The 18,547-nt window shown below is 42.7% G+C and overlaps 1 protein-coding gene and 1 long non-coding RNA gene across 4 annotated transcripts in view; one reads left to right on the plus strand and one right to left on the minus strand.

The window, feature by feature from the left end:
• The window catches only part of LOC310751418, a 19,943-nt gene extending 9,927 nt beyond the window's left edge, over window positions 1–10,016 (minus strand). Inside the window, exons 1-3 of the long non-coding RNA XR_014542468.1 lie at window positions 9,079–10,016; window positions 6,511–7,107; window positions 5,333–5,430 (exon numbers count right to left, since the gene is read on the minus strand). This is a non-coding gene — a long non-coding RNA (uncharacterized lncRNA). The remainder of the gene's footprint in view (window positions 1–5,332; window positions 5,431–6,510; window positions 7,108–9,078) is intronic.
• The window catches only part of YPEL1 (yippee like 1), a 27,466-nt gene continuing 14,267 nt past the window's right edge, over window positions 5,349–18,547 (plus strand). Inside the window, exons 1-2 of one of the 3 annotated variants that reach the window (XM_083590746.1) lie at window positions 5,349–5,442; window positions 17,763–18,045. In XM_083590746.1, the coding sequence (XP_083446872.1) occupies window positions 17,929–18,045 (117 nt within the window). In that variant the 5' untranslated portion in view covers window positions 5,349–5,442; window positions 17,763–17,928. Of the gene's footprint in view, window positions 5,443–10,154; window positions 10,518–12,148; window positions 12,634–17,762; window positions 18,046–18,547 lie in introns of those variants that run through there. The other 2 variants (XM_083590744.1, XM_083590745.1) reach the window with 2 other exon arrangements.

The following is an 18,547-nucleotide window of genomic DNA, read 5'->3' on the forward strand; positions in this document are numbered from 1 at the left end:
GGGGACATACTCCCTGGTAAGTGTGGACCTTTGGCTGAATGTGAATTGTGAACCCCACTCGCTTCTGTTAATTCACCCTTGTTCAACTAATGCTCTCCCATGCTTTCTCCTTCCTAAACCAGATGATTCCCTCTGCAATCAATGCAGCTCCCCTAAAGCACAAGTAATCTCTGGATTTAGGGCCACTTTGATCTGTGGAACTGGCACTGCTAACGGTGCCACATGATACTCGTTCTGCATTGGTAAGAAATTGATCTTTTTGTTTTTTTTTTTTAAATATTTTTATTTTTCCATATAAACACAATACAACAAACATAAACATACAAAAACAAAAACAAAACAAAAAACATGTGTCATTTCATATCCTAATTTCATATCCTATCTTCCCCGACTTCCTCATGCTTCCCCTTTCTGTATTCCAAATTCTTATCGATTGTTCAGCAAATCTTCCCTTATTTTAATTTAAATTTAGACTATTCTTCCTTATTTTCCTTGTCTTAACCATTGCTAATAGTAACCATTTACTTTCCAGTCCAACATCATTCTAACTTTCATTAACTTTATGATATTTCCTTAAGTAGTCCTTGAATTTTTTCCATTCTTCTTGCGCTGCTTCTCTTCCCTGGTTTCGGATTCTGCTCGTCATTTCTGCCAAGCCCATATAGTCTATCACCTTCATCTGCCATTCTTCCAGTGTGGGTAGTTCTTGCGTCTTCCAGTACTTTGCAATGAGTATTCTAGCTGCTGTTGTAGCATACATAAAGAAAGTTATATCCGTCTTTAACACCCCTTGGCCGACAATACCCAAGAGAAAGGCCTCTGGTTTCTTGGGGAAAGTATATTTAAATACCTTTTTAAGTTCATTATAGATCATTTCCCAGAATGCCTTAATCTTCGGGCAGGTCCACCAAAGATGAAAAAATGTACCTTCAGTTTCTTTACATTTCCAACATTTGTTGTCAGGCACATGGTAAATCTTTGCAAGCTTGACTGGGGTTATGTACCACCTATATATCATTTTCATAATGTTTTCTCTTAAGGCATTACATGCCGTAAATTTTATCCCGGTGGTCCACAACTTTTCCCAATCAGCAAACAAAATATTATGACCAATGTCCTGAGCCCATTTAATCATGACCGATTTAACCGTTTCATCTTGTGTATTCCATTTCAGCAGCAAATTGTACATTTTAGACACATTCTTAGTACTGGGTTCTAACAGTTCTGTCTCCAATTTTGGTTTTTCCACCTGGAAGCCAGAAATTGATCTTTTTGTGCACCTGCACTTGGGAACTCCCTGTCCATTGACATCAGGCAGGCGCCTTCACTGTCCTCTTTCCGGCTCCAGCTAAAAACTTTTTTGTCTAGCCAAGCTTATCCAGACACACAGAATATTGAAAGGCATTTTAATCTGGCTTTTAGCTTACCATTTATTTTAATTATTTTAAAATGTTTTATATAGTTGCTTTAAAATGTTTTTACTGATAATTCTATTGTTTTATTCTATTTTTACAAATTGCTCCGAGGCTGTTGCTTTGTTTACAATTAAACGGTGTAAAATTCTTGTGGAACAATTTTTTTAAAAAAATTATCAGAGTTTAATACCACATTTCAGCCAGGTCCATAAAATGCTCAAGGAGGGTATAAAGTAAGGCTGGGGAGGTGGTTTGATCAGAGGAGAAGGTGGTAGCTGAGGTGAAGCTGTGACCTAAGGAGATTCTTGAGGGTCAGATATGTAGGCTTGGAGGGCTATATCTAGGCCCCAGGCCTGAGGTTCCCCAACCCGGCAGTAAAGTATAGTCAACCAGTGCTAGGCAAAGTAAAGGTAAAAAAAGGTCAAGGACCCCTGGACGGTTAAGTCCAGTCAAAGGAGACTATGTGGTTGCGGCGCTCATCTCGCTTTCAGGCCAAGGGAGCCAGCGTTTGTCCACAGACAGCTTTCCGGGTCATGTGGCCAGCAGGACTAAACCGCTTCTGGCACAACAGAACACCGTGACAGAAACCAGAGCGCACGAAACGCCGTTTCCCTTCCCGCCGCAGCAGTGCCTAGTTATCTACTTGCACTGGTGTGCTTTCAAACTGCTAGGTTGGCAGGATCTGGGAGAGAACAACAGGAGCTCACTCAGTTGTGGGGATTCAAACTGCTGACCTTCTGACTGGCAGGCCCAAGAGGCTCAGTGGTTTAGACCACAGCGCCATACTAGGCAAAGTATGGGTTGTAATATGACTGCCTGCTGATGAACCTATCAGAGTCTAAGAGCAGCATTCTGCACTAGCTGCAGTCTTCAGGGAAGCCCAATGTAGAGGGCATTACAGCAATCTAAGCAAAGGTTTACAAGAGCATGCAGCAGAATGGCAAGGCTATCCTGGTCCAAGAATGACCACAGCTGGTCTCACCAACTGGAGTTGGCACCAGGCCCTCTTTACCACCTGGTTCTCAAGTGGCAGTGCTGGATCCAGGAGTACCTGCCCCCCAACTATGAAGCTGATGCTCTTAGGGGGAATGTGACCAAGGGCAGATCATACACCCTGTTTCCCGTCATGAAAACTGCCCATCGGTACACCCTCTGTCTCGACAGGATTCAGCTTCAGTTTATCATCCCTCAAACAACCCATTATTGCCTCCAGAGCTGTTGTTAGCCCCTCCTTCTATGATAAATGTTTGCCCATTAAGGAAAAAAACCCCTGGTTGTCGATGAATTATTTTTCCTATACAATGGTACCTTGGTTTTTGAATGTAATCAGTTCTGGAAGACCGTTCAACTTCTGAAACGTTTGAAAACCGAAACCTCAATAGCCGACAGCTATCTTGGACTCAGCGGAAGCCGCGTAGCGTGTTCAACTTCCGTGGTTTGTTCAAAAACCGAAGCATTTACTTCCGGGTTTTCGGCGTTCGAAAACTGAAACGTTTGACTTCTGAGACATTCAAAAACCGAGGTAGCACTGTATAATGATTTATCATTTTTAACAGACATACAAAAAAAAGACACAGGAAATTCCACCACAAGATGGAGCCACCGTAATACTATATCTATGCATGATGGCCTATTGCTATAACCATGTTGTCTGGATCCCACCAGCAAGACATGTCGTAGTACAGTGGTACCTCGGGTTACAAACACCTCGGGTTACAAACACTTCGGGTTACAGACTCCGCTAACCCAGAAGTAGTACCTCAGGTTAAGAACTTTGCCCCAGGATGAGAACAGAAATCGCTTGTCGGCGGCACAGTGGCAACAGGAGGCCCCATTAGCTAAAGTGGTACCTCAGGTTAAGAACAGTTTCAGGTTAAGAACGGACCTCCGGAATGAATTAAGTTCGTAACCAGAGGTACCACTGTATAGAGAAAGCAACAAAGAGTATTGAGGCACACTAGAGAATAACACATCTATTATGGTATAATATGCTCTCAGCCCCAAGCCAGTGTGGCCTAAGCTCAGAGAGTTGTATAGGAATGCAGGGGAGATAGGATGTTGCCTTATACTGAGTTTATACCAGTGGTCTGTCTAGCTCAGCAGTATGTACACTGACTGGCAGCAGCTCTCCTGGATTTCGGACAGAGATGCTCTCCAAGCCCTACCTGGAGATGCTGGGGATTAAACCTGGGACCTTCTGCATGCAAAACCGATGCTCTACCACTGAACTATGGCCCTTAAGAAACCACGTTGGCCCTACATGGTCAGGGATGATGGGAAGTGGACCCCAGACTATCTTCTACCTTCTTCTTCCCAGAACGCCCTGCTAAAAACTCTCTTTTCCTGTCAACTCACACCCATTTACCCTGAGAACTTTCCAAACTCTGTTCACAGGGCAAGGGGGAAGGACAGTTCTCTTGCATTGCGATGGCTCTCAATGGCCCTGTATTGTTTCTTAATGTCCATAGCTTGGCCAGGTCATTTTGCATAGGCGAGCCCATGAATTCCTCTATAGCTGGGATTTCTAGCTTCACATCCCAAATAATCAAAATCCTACCGTTTATTAATTTCTAGGGTTTAAGGGAGCCCCCCCAAAAAAACCTACTATAACAATATCTACCGTATTTAATGATCCTTAAAGATAACAGCCTTCTCTTAAATTACTGGGCTCTTTTTATCTCACTGCTCAGACTGTGATTCACTCTCTGAATATGTAAACAGGGGAACAGGAATCTGCGGCTCTCCTGATACTTCTGGTCTTCAGCTCCCAGCAGCCCTGGTAATTGGTTTCGCTTGATGGGGCTGATGGGAGCTGAAGTGCATTCGGAGAGACTCTGATTTCCCAGCCTTGATATAAGCCTAACCAATCAAAGGTGAGCTCAGGAGTTGTTATTCCTGGAATAGAGCCCATGTAAACCAGTTGCTGCTAACTGCAGGAGGGGAACTTGCTCTTCTTAGGTCATTATGGCGTGTCAAGTATTTTACCTAAGTCCTGTATGGAGGAAAGGCTGTGTGCATGGGAGTATTCAGAGGGTGGGAGAGAGCAGCTGTCTCCCCAATCAAGTAAATAAACAAAAATACTTAACTAAAAATAGAAATTGCAGAAAGATTTTGACAGATTTTTCTGAGCACTTGGGGACAAAAGAAAGTCATTTAAAACAACTGTTGTTGAGACATTTCATTCTGAATCTGATAGACAGAGCCAGACAGAGGATAATGACAGGGGGGCACCCTGTCTCCCTAACATAAATCCTGGCTATTGCCCATGGCTGTGCCCTGTAATCTGAATGGCAATTGAACCTGCTCTGCTTTATTTATAAAACTACCTTTCGCCAAAAATGGTTGCAGGGTTTAACAACAAAAAATTAAAAGGTAATGTAAATCATAATACAAAATAAGCAAAAACATTTTTTTTATTCTAGTAAAGTGCATAAGTAACAACAAAAATGACTTAATCCTTCAGACTTAAAGCTTGACAACAAAATGTAGGTTTTTACGTGACACCTAATAGAATAAAAAGTTAGGTCAAAGTCATTCTACAGATGCAGGCTGTTCCGCAGGCCCGCACAGAACTCTCATTTAACACAGGGACCACCCAGAGACCGTCTTTCGTTGATCTTAACACACCAGGTTGATATTGGAAGTGTTAACAGGACCCCAGGCTATTCAGGGCTTTAAATGCCAACATAAGCCCCATGAACTGAGCGTGGAACGTAGGGTTATTGATCATTATGAAGTGGTCCAGCATTAAATGAGAGTGTAGTGAATTAGCAAAGAAGAGCCTTCGAAAAGGCCTCAAGACCCCTTCCCATGCTGAGTGGCGCATCCTTCTTTCAGGGGACCCACTGTGCATGTGGTAAAGAGTGACATCATAAGTGCTCACAAGTAGGGCTTTTAAGTCATGTGCATCAACCTACCTCCCCATAGTATGGACATCCTGAACCTGCCGTCAAGTCAGCCTGTAATGTTTTGGCCGTGCATTGCTTGGCATAGGACACTGTGGCTGTGGAGATTCCTAAAAGTAAAGGTGAGGAAAGCTCTTTTAATTATGCTGAATGTATATGAAGGTAAAGATGCATACTTTATAAGGCAACAGAAAAGTAGCTAACTTCCTGCTATAGAGCACATCGCCAACACTGGTGCAATGGTACCTTTGAGGTCTTTTTTTTATAAAAAAAAAAGCTTTTGTACTGCTGAATTGATTATAATTGTTTCATCATGGATGTTTTAGTTGTTTTTTTTATTTGTTATTATTTGATTGCTAGATGACACTTTCTGTGCTATACAACATCTCTAAATAAATAACATTAAAAGGTTACAAAGTCATAATCTTGCAGATTAAAAACCGTTACCTGTTCCAGATGTTTATTTTCCTTACGTTATTGAGTTTCACTTCACATAAGGGGGCTTCTTAATGCATCAACGTGGCCATGAAGAGGAAATGCATCACCAAAAGATGCTGGTTCGTATAACATTTGCATATGCTAATTTATATGCATAGGTTTACATTTTAAAATAATTCCTTTTGTTTAAAGATAAACTTCTCCAACTTCAACTATGTAATAGCAAGGAGACAACACAAATCAGGAGTTGGGGGCTTTGTTTATGTAGCCAGTTTCACAAAATATTTTCTCCCAAAGAATCCTGGGAATTGTAGTTTGCCTCAAAGAGCTATAATTCCCAGCACCGTTAACTACAGTTCCCAGAATGCTTTGGAGGCAGTCATGAACTTTAAATGTTTGGCGTGTGCGCAGCCTGTGTAATCTTATGCTTGACTATGTAAGAAGGAAGTCCTTACTGTGTCCTGTGTAGACTTATCCATGGGAAAGCATGCATAGGATCGTAGCCTTACAGTGCAATCCTATTCCAGCCTATTCAAAAGTAAGTCCCTTTGGCTGCTGCCTAAATTAGATAAACAAAGAGCAAAATACATTACTTCTGGTGAATGAGTCACCATAGCTGCTAGTGGGCCGTGAAAATTTGTGCCCCAGGTTTTTTTTAGATATCTACCCATGTACTACCTGAAACCAGAGGGGCACATTGGTTGCCAGATGTGACTTTTTTCAGCTCTCCACCCCCACTATAAAGATTTTACCTGAAGGACATCAAGTTGATGAAGGTTGGCAGACAGGGGTCCTCTTAATCAGATGCACCATTGTTCTTGAATTACCAGTTTATCTGGGAAGAGCGGGGGGGGGGGGGGGGTAAATGAAGAGGCCAGAAAGAAAGGATATAGTAAAGTACAGTCAGTGATAATGATTAAGAACAGCCATTCAGGGAAAGCACACAAAACAATTGTGTCGAAACAGACATCCTGGTAACAGCAAGGCAATTAACAAATGTAGTGTGATAAAAATCCACGTGAAAGCATTGAACCTTATGATTACGTAATTTATGTATCAGATTGATATATAAAAACACAACCAAAACACTCAACATCTCTCCCTCTATATTATATATTACAGCAAAAAAGGACAAAAATTGACAATTCAATTTGAGCCTGAGAAGTTTACAAAATAATCACAGCGACTCTTCACAAAGGCTTTGGTAGGCAAAAACAATACAAAATACTCCTCTGGAATTTGTCTCCACATATTTCCTCGACAAAGAGAAATTACTGGTTATCTTGTTATGATAAATCTTTAATAAAAGTAAAGGAAATTATCTAAATGTGTTGGGAATCCACAATCAACTTTGTTTTTTTTATGAAATATTTATTAAGATTTTTCAAATTCAATACAAAAAAATCAAAAAGAACAAAAAATGCAAATAAAAAAAAGAAAGGAAAAATTTAAAAACACATCAAATTTACAGTTCCATATTTTCATTACCATATTTCCCAGACTTCCCCACACCTCCCCTTCTTGCATTCCAATTCAAGTTGTTTGTTCAACAAGTTCCTATCCCCAATTTTTAACCTTTTTATATTTAATTCATTTTTTTTAACTTATTTTAACTTATAAACATCAATATTTGTACCTCAATACACAAACCTTTTTCCTAAAGTTGACCCTAATTCCATTCCACGAATTTCCCAATTTTCATATTAATAACCAAACAAAAAAAATAAGACAGATCATAATTATACACCCTTTGGATTCTCAAACCCCACCACCCCCTTTCCCGGTCTCGATCCCCAACAAATATCCAGTCTTAATCTTCTGTCAGCCTGGAGATCTCACGTCCGAGGCTCTTAATTCTCTCTCAGTTCCTCTCTGCCGGTTTTTTTGATAGTCCTTAATATTGAACTCCAAATTTCGGAGGAGCTCTGTCCCAATAAAGTCCAAATTTCTTCCAGCCAGACCTCCATACTTAAAAGCAAGGTCCAAAAGTCCAATTGTCACAAAAACTCCAGCTTCCACTTTAATCAGATTTGTAATCCATAGGTCTTCAGGTCTCCACACAAAGAGATCTCTCCATTCTTCCGTCACCAATTTAAACCAGAATTTCATCATCCAGTACTTATTTTCCTTTGTAGTCATCCTGTCAGGCCTTTGGTTTGATTTCTTGTTTCCCTTTTTAAGCATGATATCAGGCCTCTGGCTCTCCTTTGTCGTTTGCAAAATTACAGCTCCTCCTTCCTTCTCCTCAGAAACAGCGTATATCTCTTTCTCCACACTTTCAGAATTCTCAAAGTTCTCTTTTTGTCCAGCTGCATGGGCTTCCTGAGTCAAGTCCTTATCGAGTTCCGTAATGTTATTTACTTTTAAGCTCAAGGTTGTTACATTTGTAGACAAAACCTCAATTTGGCCTTGTAACTTTCCCAGGAGAACAAATACTCTGTCCAGCCCAGCCTGAATTTTCCCTCTTCCAGCCATTCTTGTAGTGTCCCAAGTCCCCCTCTAGAGGGATTTGGTAACTTAGTATTCTTTCCAGTTAAAATCCAAAAGTCAGGTTAATTTGTATCAGTTCTTACTTATTTTCAACAAAATATAACCAAGTTGCAGCAACTGTATCCAGCAGAGACAGCAGAAACAAAGTTCTCTTTTTCCTTTTTGACAGCTAATTTTGACAGCTGTCAAACTTCTCTATATCTCCTCAGCAGGCTCTCTCGCGAATCGCTCCCGGGTCCGGGGGGGGGGGGTGGAACTTCAACTCTCAAAATTAACTCTTATCCTCCAGCACAATTACTTATACTTGTATCGCCAAATCGTGAAATTGATATCTTTTATCGAAAAGACAATTCTCTCGACTTTAGTTAACTAGTCCTTGCTTTAGATCTTTTACAAGGCGGGGAGGCGGACTTCCTGTTTGCGCCTTCCCCGATCGTGCCAAATTCCAAAGAAATTTCCTTAAAAAGTCCAATTTCCGTACTACTCACGGGTTGTTACTTTTAGGGTCCGATTGTTCACAGGAAAAAGTCAGCGCCCTCCGACCATGGCTCGCGGCTTCACTCCCCAGGAGAAGCAGTCGACTCTCAGCACCGCGCCACTCACCCCGTCCCCCGTTCCAAAGCCTTTAAAAAGGCTTCTTCACAGGTCGGGGGGGCGCAAATGGTGCCCGCCGAGTCACCAAGTTCACAGGCTTCCGCGCCTGTGATTTCTAAGGGTCCCCGCGTCGCCGCAGCGGGAAGACCCAACTCCTGAAGAGCCGATTCCCTCCGGAGCTCGGAGGGAATCCGCCATTAGCCGTTCGCGCTAACCCGGAAGTCCTCGGAATCCACAATCAACTTTGTTTCTATAGCAACCCAAAGTTGAGCGGCACCATAAAGCATTAGCGTTTGTGGACTTCATCAAAGCATGAATTGTTATCCTTAAGATTATCCGCACAAATAGTTGCCAGCATAGGAGCCAACTCCTAGGGGCCAAGGTCTCTTTAGCCCTCCCAATAAAATATTTGATGGGACCGCACCATCCAAGTGCAATAAATAGCTCATCAGCTAATTAACACGTGATGTCATTTAAAAAAACAACTTTACCCATATTATTTATTTATTTAAATTTGTATACCGCCCTCGGTAGATCTCAGACAGTTCACACAACATAAAAATACAAGATAAAAACCACACAAAATACGTATTTATCTATGTATTCTGCATCATTACTGCATTCCGCACACGCCGCCCTTTGCAACAACTGCAACGTTGTTGTTCTTAAGAAAGTGGGGGAGTCTATCACTCGTGATTGACAAGGTGCTACGGCGGCGGCAACACCCCACGTCTATTATTGTATATTCAGTACTGTATTTATATATTCATTTAACGGCTACAAACTCCCGCCTTTCCCAGAGGCGCATGCGCCTTGCCTCAAAGTCCGCGCGCGGGCCAAACGTCGCCGTGCTGCCCCTCCCCCCGGCCCACAGCGCTTATTAACGGCAGCGCGCAATTAGCTGCGCGCGCGCGCGCCCCGCCTTGAAAGTCCGCGCGCACGGGACAGAGAGGGCTAAAAGGGGGCGGAGTTGTTGGTTTTTTTAAAAAACCCACACAACCCGAAAGACCGTGTGGGAAGCGGAGGGGGTGTTTAAAAACCACGAATCCACGTTTTTTAACGGCGGCTCAGGAGCCTCAACTGCGCGCGCACCAAGTGTGGGCGGAGTTAGAGAGATGGGGAGGGGGGCGGAGAGGGCAAGGCAAATCACGAGTCTTTCGCGTCGAAGCGCGCGCGCTCGAGGGGGGGAGGAGCCCAAACGCGAGCGTTCCTCCCCCCACCCCACTCCCGCTTCTAATAAATTAACGACACCGCGCGTGCGCCTTGGGCTGAAGTGCGCGCGCGAGCAGAGGGGGCGGAGAGAGAGAAAGGGGACGAAAAAGCAGAAGAGTCCAAGCAAAACAAAAGCCAGGCGAGGGGGCGGGGCGGCGTTAAACCTGAGCGCGCGAGGGGGGTCGTGAAGGAGGAGAGAGTGGCGGCGGCAACCACGACGACACCGGCGACCGAAGGACGAGCAGGATGACTTCTCGGTCGCTTCTGGGCCCTGAGGAGAGCGGGGGGGCCCGGCTCGGGAGCAGCAGCGGCGGCGGTTGGCGCTTTCTATGACCCCCCCCCTCTCCTCCCTCACAGGACACACAAGCCCACCCACCCCGCTGCCCGCCTCGCTTCGGGGCATGGTCGGCGGCGCTCGCTGAGGAGGCGGCGGTGGCGGCGCGACCCTGGCCCCCCACAGCAGGTAGCCACCCTCCACGGCCGCTTGGTGGTCCCCTGCCCTTTTTTCCCGGCTGGGACGAGGAAAGAAGGAAGAAAGGGCGACTGGGCTGTGTGTGTGAGTTGGTGTTTGGCGGGGGGGGGCATCTCGATAGGGTGGGGGATACGCTCCCCACACATTCCAGGGTCTTGTCTCCCTCCCTCCCCCTTCTCTTTCATTCCTCCCCCCCCCAAAAAAAAACCACCTGAGGATTGTGAGGAGTTCAGGTAATCCTTCCTGGAAGGGTTGTCACTGATGGGCAGGATCAGTTTATAATTGGGGTGGACTTGTCCTTTCCTCCTCCCCAACATTTGTGATCCAAGAGGTATTTTTTGGGGGGGGTGAACTTTGGGGCTGATGACGATCCCTTTATCTGTATGGTTGCCTCTGTTGAAGGGAGGTAGGGTATTTATATTGTGTGTGTGTCCGGTCAACTTCTTTATTGACTATATTTTCATATTCCCTGGAGGTTCAGAGGGGCTTACAGCAACTTCCCAAAATGATGTTTGTTGTTTGGGCGATGATATCCTGCCTCTGCTTAACCAGCCTCTATGTAAACCAGCCAAGGCTTTTGAAAATATGAACAGGCTACAGTTCTACTGCTTATGTACTCAAAATCCACACTCAAGTTCAGTTATTCCCAAGGTGTAAGTATGTAGGATTGCAGCCTAGGAAGACAGCAACAGTAATACAAAAGGACAGGGAAGCAATTGCATTCAGATAATGAGCATCTGACAAACAAAAGTGTTATAAAAGTAATTCAGAAAAATATATAAAAAATACTCTGGGATAGTGATGGCCTTGACTAATACTTATTAATTTGCTAATAACTGCAATGTTTATATTCTATTGCATCCTCTTGGCAGAGGCAACTTACAGCAATTTCAACATCATCTGATCTCTTGGAGCCTCTTAAGATGAGAACCTTAAGTAATGTGGTCTGTTTGGCCTGAGGAGAAAGAATTATTTTATTTTAAAAAATTTCCTCAACTTATTAAGTGATATTATGAGCCTCGTACTAGTCCTTGAGTGCTAGATTTATTTACTTGAGTTTTTTTGGTGTCTTGTTGTGACACTGAAAGTTTAGAATGGCTAAAACCAATTTTAGTGGCGTCTGTGGGCCTCATGTCTCTTCCAAGGGCTCACCGTTAAAAGATAAATAAATCCTGAACAAAAGAAGAGAAACCTCCAACACATGGACTAAAAGAATAGTTGTTTTTCTATTTGCTGTAGAAGGAAAAGAATTGTGCATCCTTGAGAAAGGTCTGATCAGAGCTGCTAGCCAGGGACTCCTGTTACCAGTTTGTCTCAAATGGAAGTCCAGTTTCTTAATAGAATTGCTATAGGTGAGTGTGTATTGGAATGTACTCTGCACAGGCTCAGAAACCCAATAGCATGCAACTTAATGCTTTGTATGTTCTAGAGTTTTTTTAGATTCAAATTTAAGCATCAGTTTGCATATACACAAAAGGCTCCCCTCTTCCTTCTCCCTTGTTCGAGCAGTCTGAGAAAGGAGTGCAGGGGGATTTGGCTTTTGCAGCCTGTGGAGGTAATAGGGGACACAATAGCCTCCATGAGGGTTTTTTGTTTAGAAAGAAATTGTTTTGCAAGATGGGTGTTGTTGTTTTTAATTAGCGTGTTACCGAGAGGGGGACAAGAGCTTATCCTAGCCAATTCAGTTCTGTAATCTTCTGTATGCGTCGGTGATTTAATTTCCTTCTCACGCTCCGCACTCCCTTTGCCCCTCCATCTTTCAGGGCTGCGCACCACAAGGGCGGTATGTTTACCCCTGATCATAGCATCTCAGAAATTCCCTGCAAGATGCAGGCGGTCCTTGAGCCTGTTATCTGGGGCAGTAGAACAGTAAACATCTCTGGGTCGGTTTTGTGTCACTCTGCCTCCGCAAGCTCTTTGTCGGTTTGGAGCTGGGATGCGGGGGGGGGGGCGTTTTGTTTGCTGCTCGGATTCGCACATTTTTCTAGGACGATCGTGCTGAGCAGCTGGGGGGGGTCGTCTATACGTGCCGCCCCTTCTGCAGTTTCTTGTGGTTTTGGAGCCTGCTAGGCTGCTATTCAATGGCTCGAACAAGTAAGCTCCAGAGGTAAGGGGATTTTCGTTCAGCTTCAGCTGCAGAACCGGATCTGTTTTGCTTTGCTTTGTTTGTGACTGCATGCTGGCTTGCTCTTTTCCGTCAGCCCTCGAGGCTTTTTCCTCGCCAGATCTTTCGCTTTCATTGATTTAACCGCAGAAAAGAGAACTTGCCCTTTCTCCCCCTCCCCTTTCGGTTTCGTGGTGGTTGGAATTCGGGGCAAAGTGGAACTGGAATTCTGGCTCGAGCTGATCGCCCTGCGGCTGGACAAGGAAATGAAGCTGGAAAAACACCTTTCCTCCCCGACCTTGTGCCAGAACTGGACACCCCCACCCGGGGCAAGTCGAAGCCAGCGTGCTTCGCTGGGCTCTAGGTCGACCCCACCGGGGGCGCTCAGACACTGTTTGTAAACAGTGCCAGAAAGTGAGCCGTTTGCAGCCGCCGTTGGCCTTTTGTTTTGATCCACCGGGCTCGGACTGGCTGTGGCGGGGGCTGGCTGCTGCTGTTGTGGGTAGGCTGGCTGGGACTTTGCTGCTGCACGTCCGTTCATCTCCCCTCCCCTCCTCCGTGCTGTATTGTCCAAAGCAGACTGGAGGTGCATGTTTATTTTTAGAATGTTGCTTCTCGCAGTGCCCTTGCCTTTCTCCATGAAAAGTTGCCTTTTCCACAAGGCTCCGAACCCATTGTTTCTACACTTCAGAGGAGGAACAGGCAAAAGAAAGGGTAGGAGGAGATGTTTTGGTTAAAATCAGAGCAGGCAGTGATGTTTTGCTTTGTGGTCTGAGTGTGTGGTGAGTTTTCGGTTAGAATACTCTAACAACAGCCCATGAAAGTGAAAAACAAATCTGCACAAGTCTTTTGTATCTGGTTATTTTAGCATTGTTTGAAGTTTAGTAAGGGTGAGGTCTATTAAATGGTCTTATGGAAATGTGTTTTCACAGAAGCCACTTTAGCACTGTCTACAATGCAGCAACATCTATTTCTGTTGTATACATTTGATGCAGTCTGGATTGCTGGTGGATGAAAAAGGTTCTTTAGCGCTAACAGACTTCATGGGAAAGTCCAAGACAGGAAAACAAGATTTATCTTTCTGAGTTCTTGGTTACTGTTAATGGGGGGTGGGAAGCAACTTAGCTTCAGTTAAATGAACAATTATCCAGCCACATTTTATGTGTCTTACATAACAAATCTTAGGGGTTTTAAACTTAGCAAAAACCAACTGTGCATGTTTCTTCAGAAATAAATACTTCTCTGCTTATTTCAGCTTACTCTCAGATAAGTATGGATAAGGGTATAACCCCGATTTTTGTAGTTCATATTTAATAGAAGCCCTTTTAGTAGCTTGGTAAAAACACGAATGAAATTAAGGCTTGTTATAGTACAAAACCTCTATAAATATAATGTATGAAATAGCAGTGGGACATGCTGTATAGTAGAATCAAATGACCTGTTGCTTGTGTTCCTGATAAAAGCTATTTAATGGTTTGAGAATATCTTAATATTCTGTAGATCTGTTGTATGCTGATAACGTTCTGTTGCAGCAAACATGCTTAAATATTTGTTTATACATCCGGGTGCAGAATTAGGACAGCCCACTATGCTTAAGATTGGCTGCTGCTTGCCTACTAAAATTACGCTTTCCTTCAAATGACATCATGCTGGTAGACAGAAGAGCTAACATTGTATTCATTCAGTGTACGAATTGTAATATCACATGAAAATAACACTTATTTATCCATCTAATAAAATGGGTAGCATGTTCAACTGGGAGTAGCAAGGGCATGATGAAAATGAAAATTGTGTCTTAATTGCGTCTAGAATGAATGTTTGAAAAAACATATGTTTTTGAGAAAACATATGAAAAAACATATGTTCCAATGCTTGAACCTGTTTTCACATGGGGCTTGGCAGAGAATATCAGATTTGTACAGCATGCCCTTGTGTATAGTTAGTATTTTAGGAGACAAAACTCCTTTAGTGTTGTGAAATGGAATGGGGGGGGCTTGGGTAGTTGTTATTACAATCTCAGTCAGATTTGCTGACACATTTAAAAGGGTAGTCTTTTCATAGTTCAGTAAATTTGAGCTCTACTGTATTTTCATCTCTCTCTTTTTGGTACTTCTGTAAACCTCAGGATTCGCCCACACCTGTAGTGTGTGGATGGTGCTGTTTTGGTTGCAGTAGGTATGACAATTCATGTAGGTCTGTTTCAAGGAAACTACTGTTGTTTGTTTGTTCCTTTCTATATCACAAAACTGAAAGCTATGCAGTGTACAATATGACTTCGGTTTAAAACCAAAGCAACATAACAAATACAATTGAACCAAACTACATTAAAAAAACAAACAAACAGAAGCACAGAATGGGTCATCTAACAAGAAGGTTCTAAAAAACAAGTTAATCCTTTTCATCAGAATGCTCCCTGAAATAATCAAGTATTGGTGCCTAAAACTCATTATAGTTGGTGCCAGCTTGATTTAATTAGGTAGACTGCCTATAAACTGGGTGCCACCACACTAAATGCACAATCTGTCACTGCCAGGCTGATTGCAGATATCAGGGAAAGGTATATGAATAGTACTTAATCAAGGGTTCAGAAATCCTTGGCTTAACTTGTTAGGCAGTTGTTATCCTTGAGCCCTCCGTTCCCCTATATCTTCTGTCTGTGCCTGTGGCGGCGGAGTTTGGGAGGAAAAAACTTTGTCTTGAAGATTTGACAGATGGCTCAGTCTTATGCAACAGCCCAGTCAAAAATACAGAAAGACCCAACCCTTGATTCCAGTGCTTTATAAATGCTTCCAGAGACTGTGGGGAAGCACTGAGAAGGTCCCATTGCTTTTTCTGAAGATCTGTAAAGGATGAAACAAGACCTCCCCCCCCCCCTGCTCCGAAGTTATCTGTGCATGCCAAAGAATATGGGAGGGGTCTATTCATGTTTCATTTCTCACAGGATTTTTGCAGAATGCAAAACTCTCCACAAAGGAAGTGCAAAGGGAAGCATGTTCCTCCATGTTCTCTGCAGTTCCTCAAGAACTCAGGGAAAGGACTAGTCAGCAGAGGGAGGATAGGGGTTATTGCACTTCCTTGCACCACTGGGGGGATCTTGTGCATCCCTGGTCTTAGTTAACAAGAAACATAATTGTGACACTCTGCACATAAACTTTAAAGTAGGATAGTTGAGAATTGATGAGTTTACAAATTTAAACGAACTGTAAACAAAAGTTAAAATGAAGCCAGATTAAAATATCTGAATGTAAAACAAAAAACATTATGTCCACAAAAATAATCCTTTAAAACTCAATCTGTGACATTATCACATGCATTGAAGCATGTAAACTATTTTTATTGATTTTCAACTTACAAAACACAATTAATAAACTTTAAATGTGCTGCCATTGGCAATACAGCATTAAAATTCCTTTAGAATTCCCTTCTCTCTCTCTAAGAACTGGATTAATTACTGCCATTGATTTTAATAAATTTAATTTTGAGATTTGATTTTAGGTGACTGCCTTGCCTCATGTTGCTACCTTAGTTCTGCAAGGCACAGGCTCATTAATTTTAAGAAGGTTTGTGAATCCAACATTATATCTAATTATACATTTATATTGTCCAAAGACTGAATTACTGCTTTCTCCTCTTGCCCACTCCCCCATTTATCTTGTTACAGGAATTATTCAGCCACCACTATGACTGAATAATTAACCAGAGGCTCAGATCAGTCACTGTAACTAACCATAGTTTAGGACCTAAACTATGATTTGAGCTTCCAAATATTAAACAAGCACTTTTATGGTTTAGAACTGTTTACTATGGCCCTCCTTTCTCCCAGCATACAAGTTCACAATTTCATTTCCCATCTCTTTGCTGAAGCAGCCTCTGTAGTGACACCCATATAACACCAGTTTTTAGAATTCAGACATTGCACCAAACTATGGCTTGCAAACCCCATATTACCTTAATGGTTGTCTCCTGTTCTTATTTGCTGTTTCTGGCTGCATAATATATGGTACTGCATTGACAACAGTCCTTTTTGGAGGGAGTTATTGTTTACACTTGTTATTGCTACCACACCATAATCTTTGTGCCTTTCTAATTTTTACTACCAATGGAAAATCCCAGTTTCTTGACTGTCCTTGTTGAAATTGATAAAGAAATGGTTAAAATGTTGATAGTGTTTTCCCACCTCTATGTTCACTCAGATTGATTTATTATGGGATACTGCATTGGTACTAGATGTCTGTGGTCTCCAGACCTTAAGTTCATTATTACATATTAGAATCAAATGAGACCACCCTGAAGCTCGAGAATCTGAAGTGAATGTGTCTCTTGCTTCAGCTGGCTGATAATGAACAGAGGTTTATGAGTGTCGGGCATTCATGGAGTGATACCGTCTGCCAAACTTCTGGAAATTATCTTCCTTTTGAGCAGCAGTATTTCTTATAGAAAGCTGTTTGAAGAGGCTACACTGCAAAGTTTTTGAATCCACATAGTTCAGTATTTATTTGGGCTTTGGCTGTGTTTAAACATCCTTATAAACTATGGCTTATTGTGATGGAAATGAGCCAAGTGAGCCTTGGACTCATATGCTCCCTGTCTTTCCCCTCCTTCTCCAGTGTGGCTGCAAGTTGCTTGTTTCATTCAAACCTGACAACCTGTGGTTAACTATGGTTTGATTTAAACAAACAGACTTCAGAATGCACTTACTTTGTGGGGAACCTATGGGCAGAAAGTTTCATAGCTGGCCTACCCAGCAACTATTTTGTGTTGGCTGAGTGGAATGTTAGTTACGCTTGCCTTTTGTTCATCCAGCTGTTTTACCACCCTTGAGTTTCCAGTGCTTGTGTTAGCATACAGCCCTCTGTTGCAGTGTTCCCATCTCCCTTTTGGATGGGAGGTTGGGAGCACCTCAGTATTACAGTGCAAGAGTAGGGCCCCTCCTCTCCTCTCCCATGTAGGACTCTGTGGCATATACATGCAGGCACGATATTTTAACAGGGAGCAACACTGCATGTAACTTAAGGTACCCATTTTATTTTAAACTTACACTAATGAGGAAATGGAGAAGTTAAATGTTTAATTAGGAATATGTACTATAAAAAGACTTGAAGTGGCTTATATGCTTCTTTCTTCCGTTGCAGGTTTTGATTGTTTCTTCTGTGGCGTTTGTGTGGAAGCTGCCACACACACTCCAGAACAACAACGGCTTTTGCTTGCATTTTCCAGTGTTTCTTTTGTCAGCAAGTTCAGCAAAGTTGTAATTCTTCAAGTGCCAGCCCTGATCAGAGTGAAGAACTGGCCACAGAGATGGTAAAAATGACAAAATCCAAAACGTTCCAGGCTTACCTACCAAACTGTCATCGGACCTACAGTTGTATCCACTGCAGAGCCCATCTAGCCAATCATGATGAACTAATTTCCAAGGCAAGTGGCCTGTCTCTAGACCTCATGAATGCATGATCTGGTGCCTGTTTGTAACTGCCATAATGAGACAAAAAGATACACCAAAAGCTATGTGTTTCAGGGTCTATTAGAAATACACTGCATAAGAATTTACATAATGTATTTCCTGATTACATTCTGTTTGTGTTCAGGTGCTACTTCTTGAGGTGTGTTTGTTCTCTTCTCAGGCCGGAATGATGTGTAATTGATATTTTAAAAGAAGTGCTCTTAATGTGAAGCACATTGATCAGGGTTGTGGTCACTTGAGGTAATGTGACTAACCTGCTTGTTTTAGTTTGTTGCATGATTCTTCTAAAGAGAATCACTGTGTAACTTACACTATGTTCAAATGTTAATGTGTTCTTAATATTCAAGTACAGAAGATCTAGTATGCAGACATGAAATCTAAACCAACTAGCCAGCCATGTGAAGAAAATAGTCAATGGATTGAAGTATGCAGAGATGTATATCTGGTCAGTTGAAA

The sequence above is a fragment of the Podarcis filfolensis genome (genome assembly GCF_964270895.1).
Source record: "Podarcis filfolensis genome assembly, chromosome: 16".
Lineage (NCBI taxonomy): Eukaryota > Metazoa > Chordata > Lepidosauria > Squamata > Lacertidae > Podarcis > Podarcis filfolensis.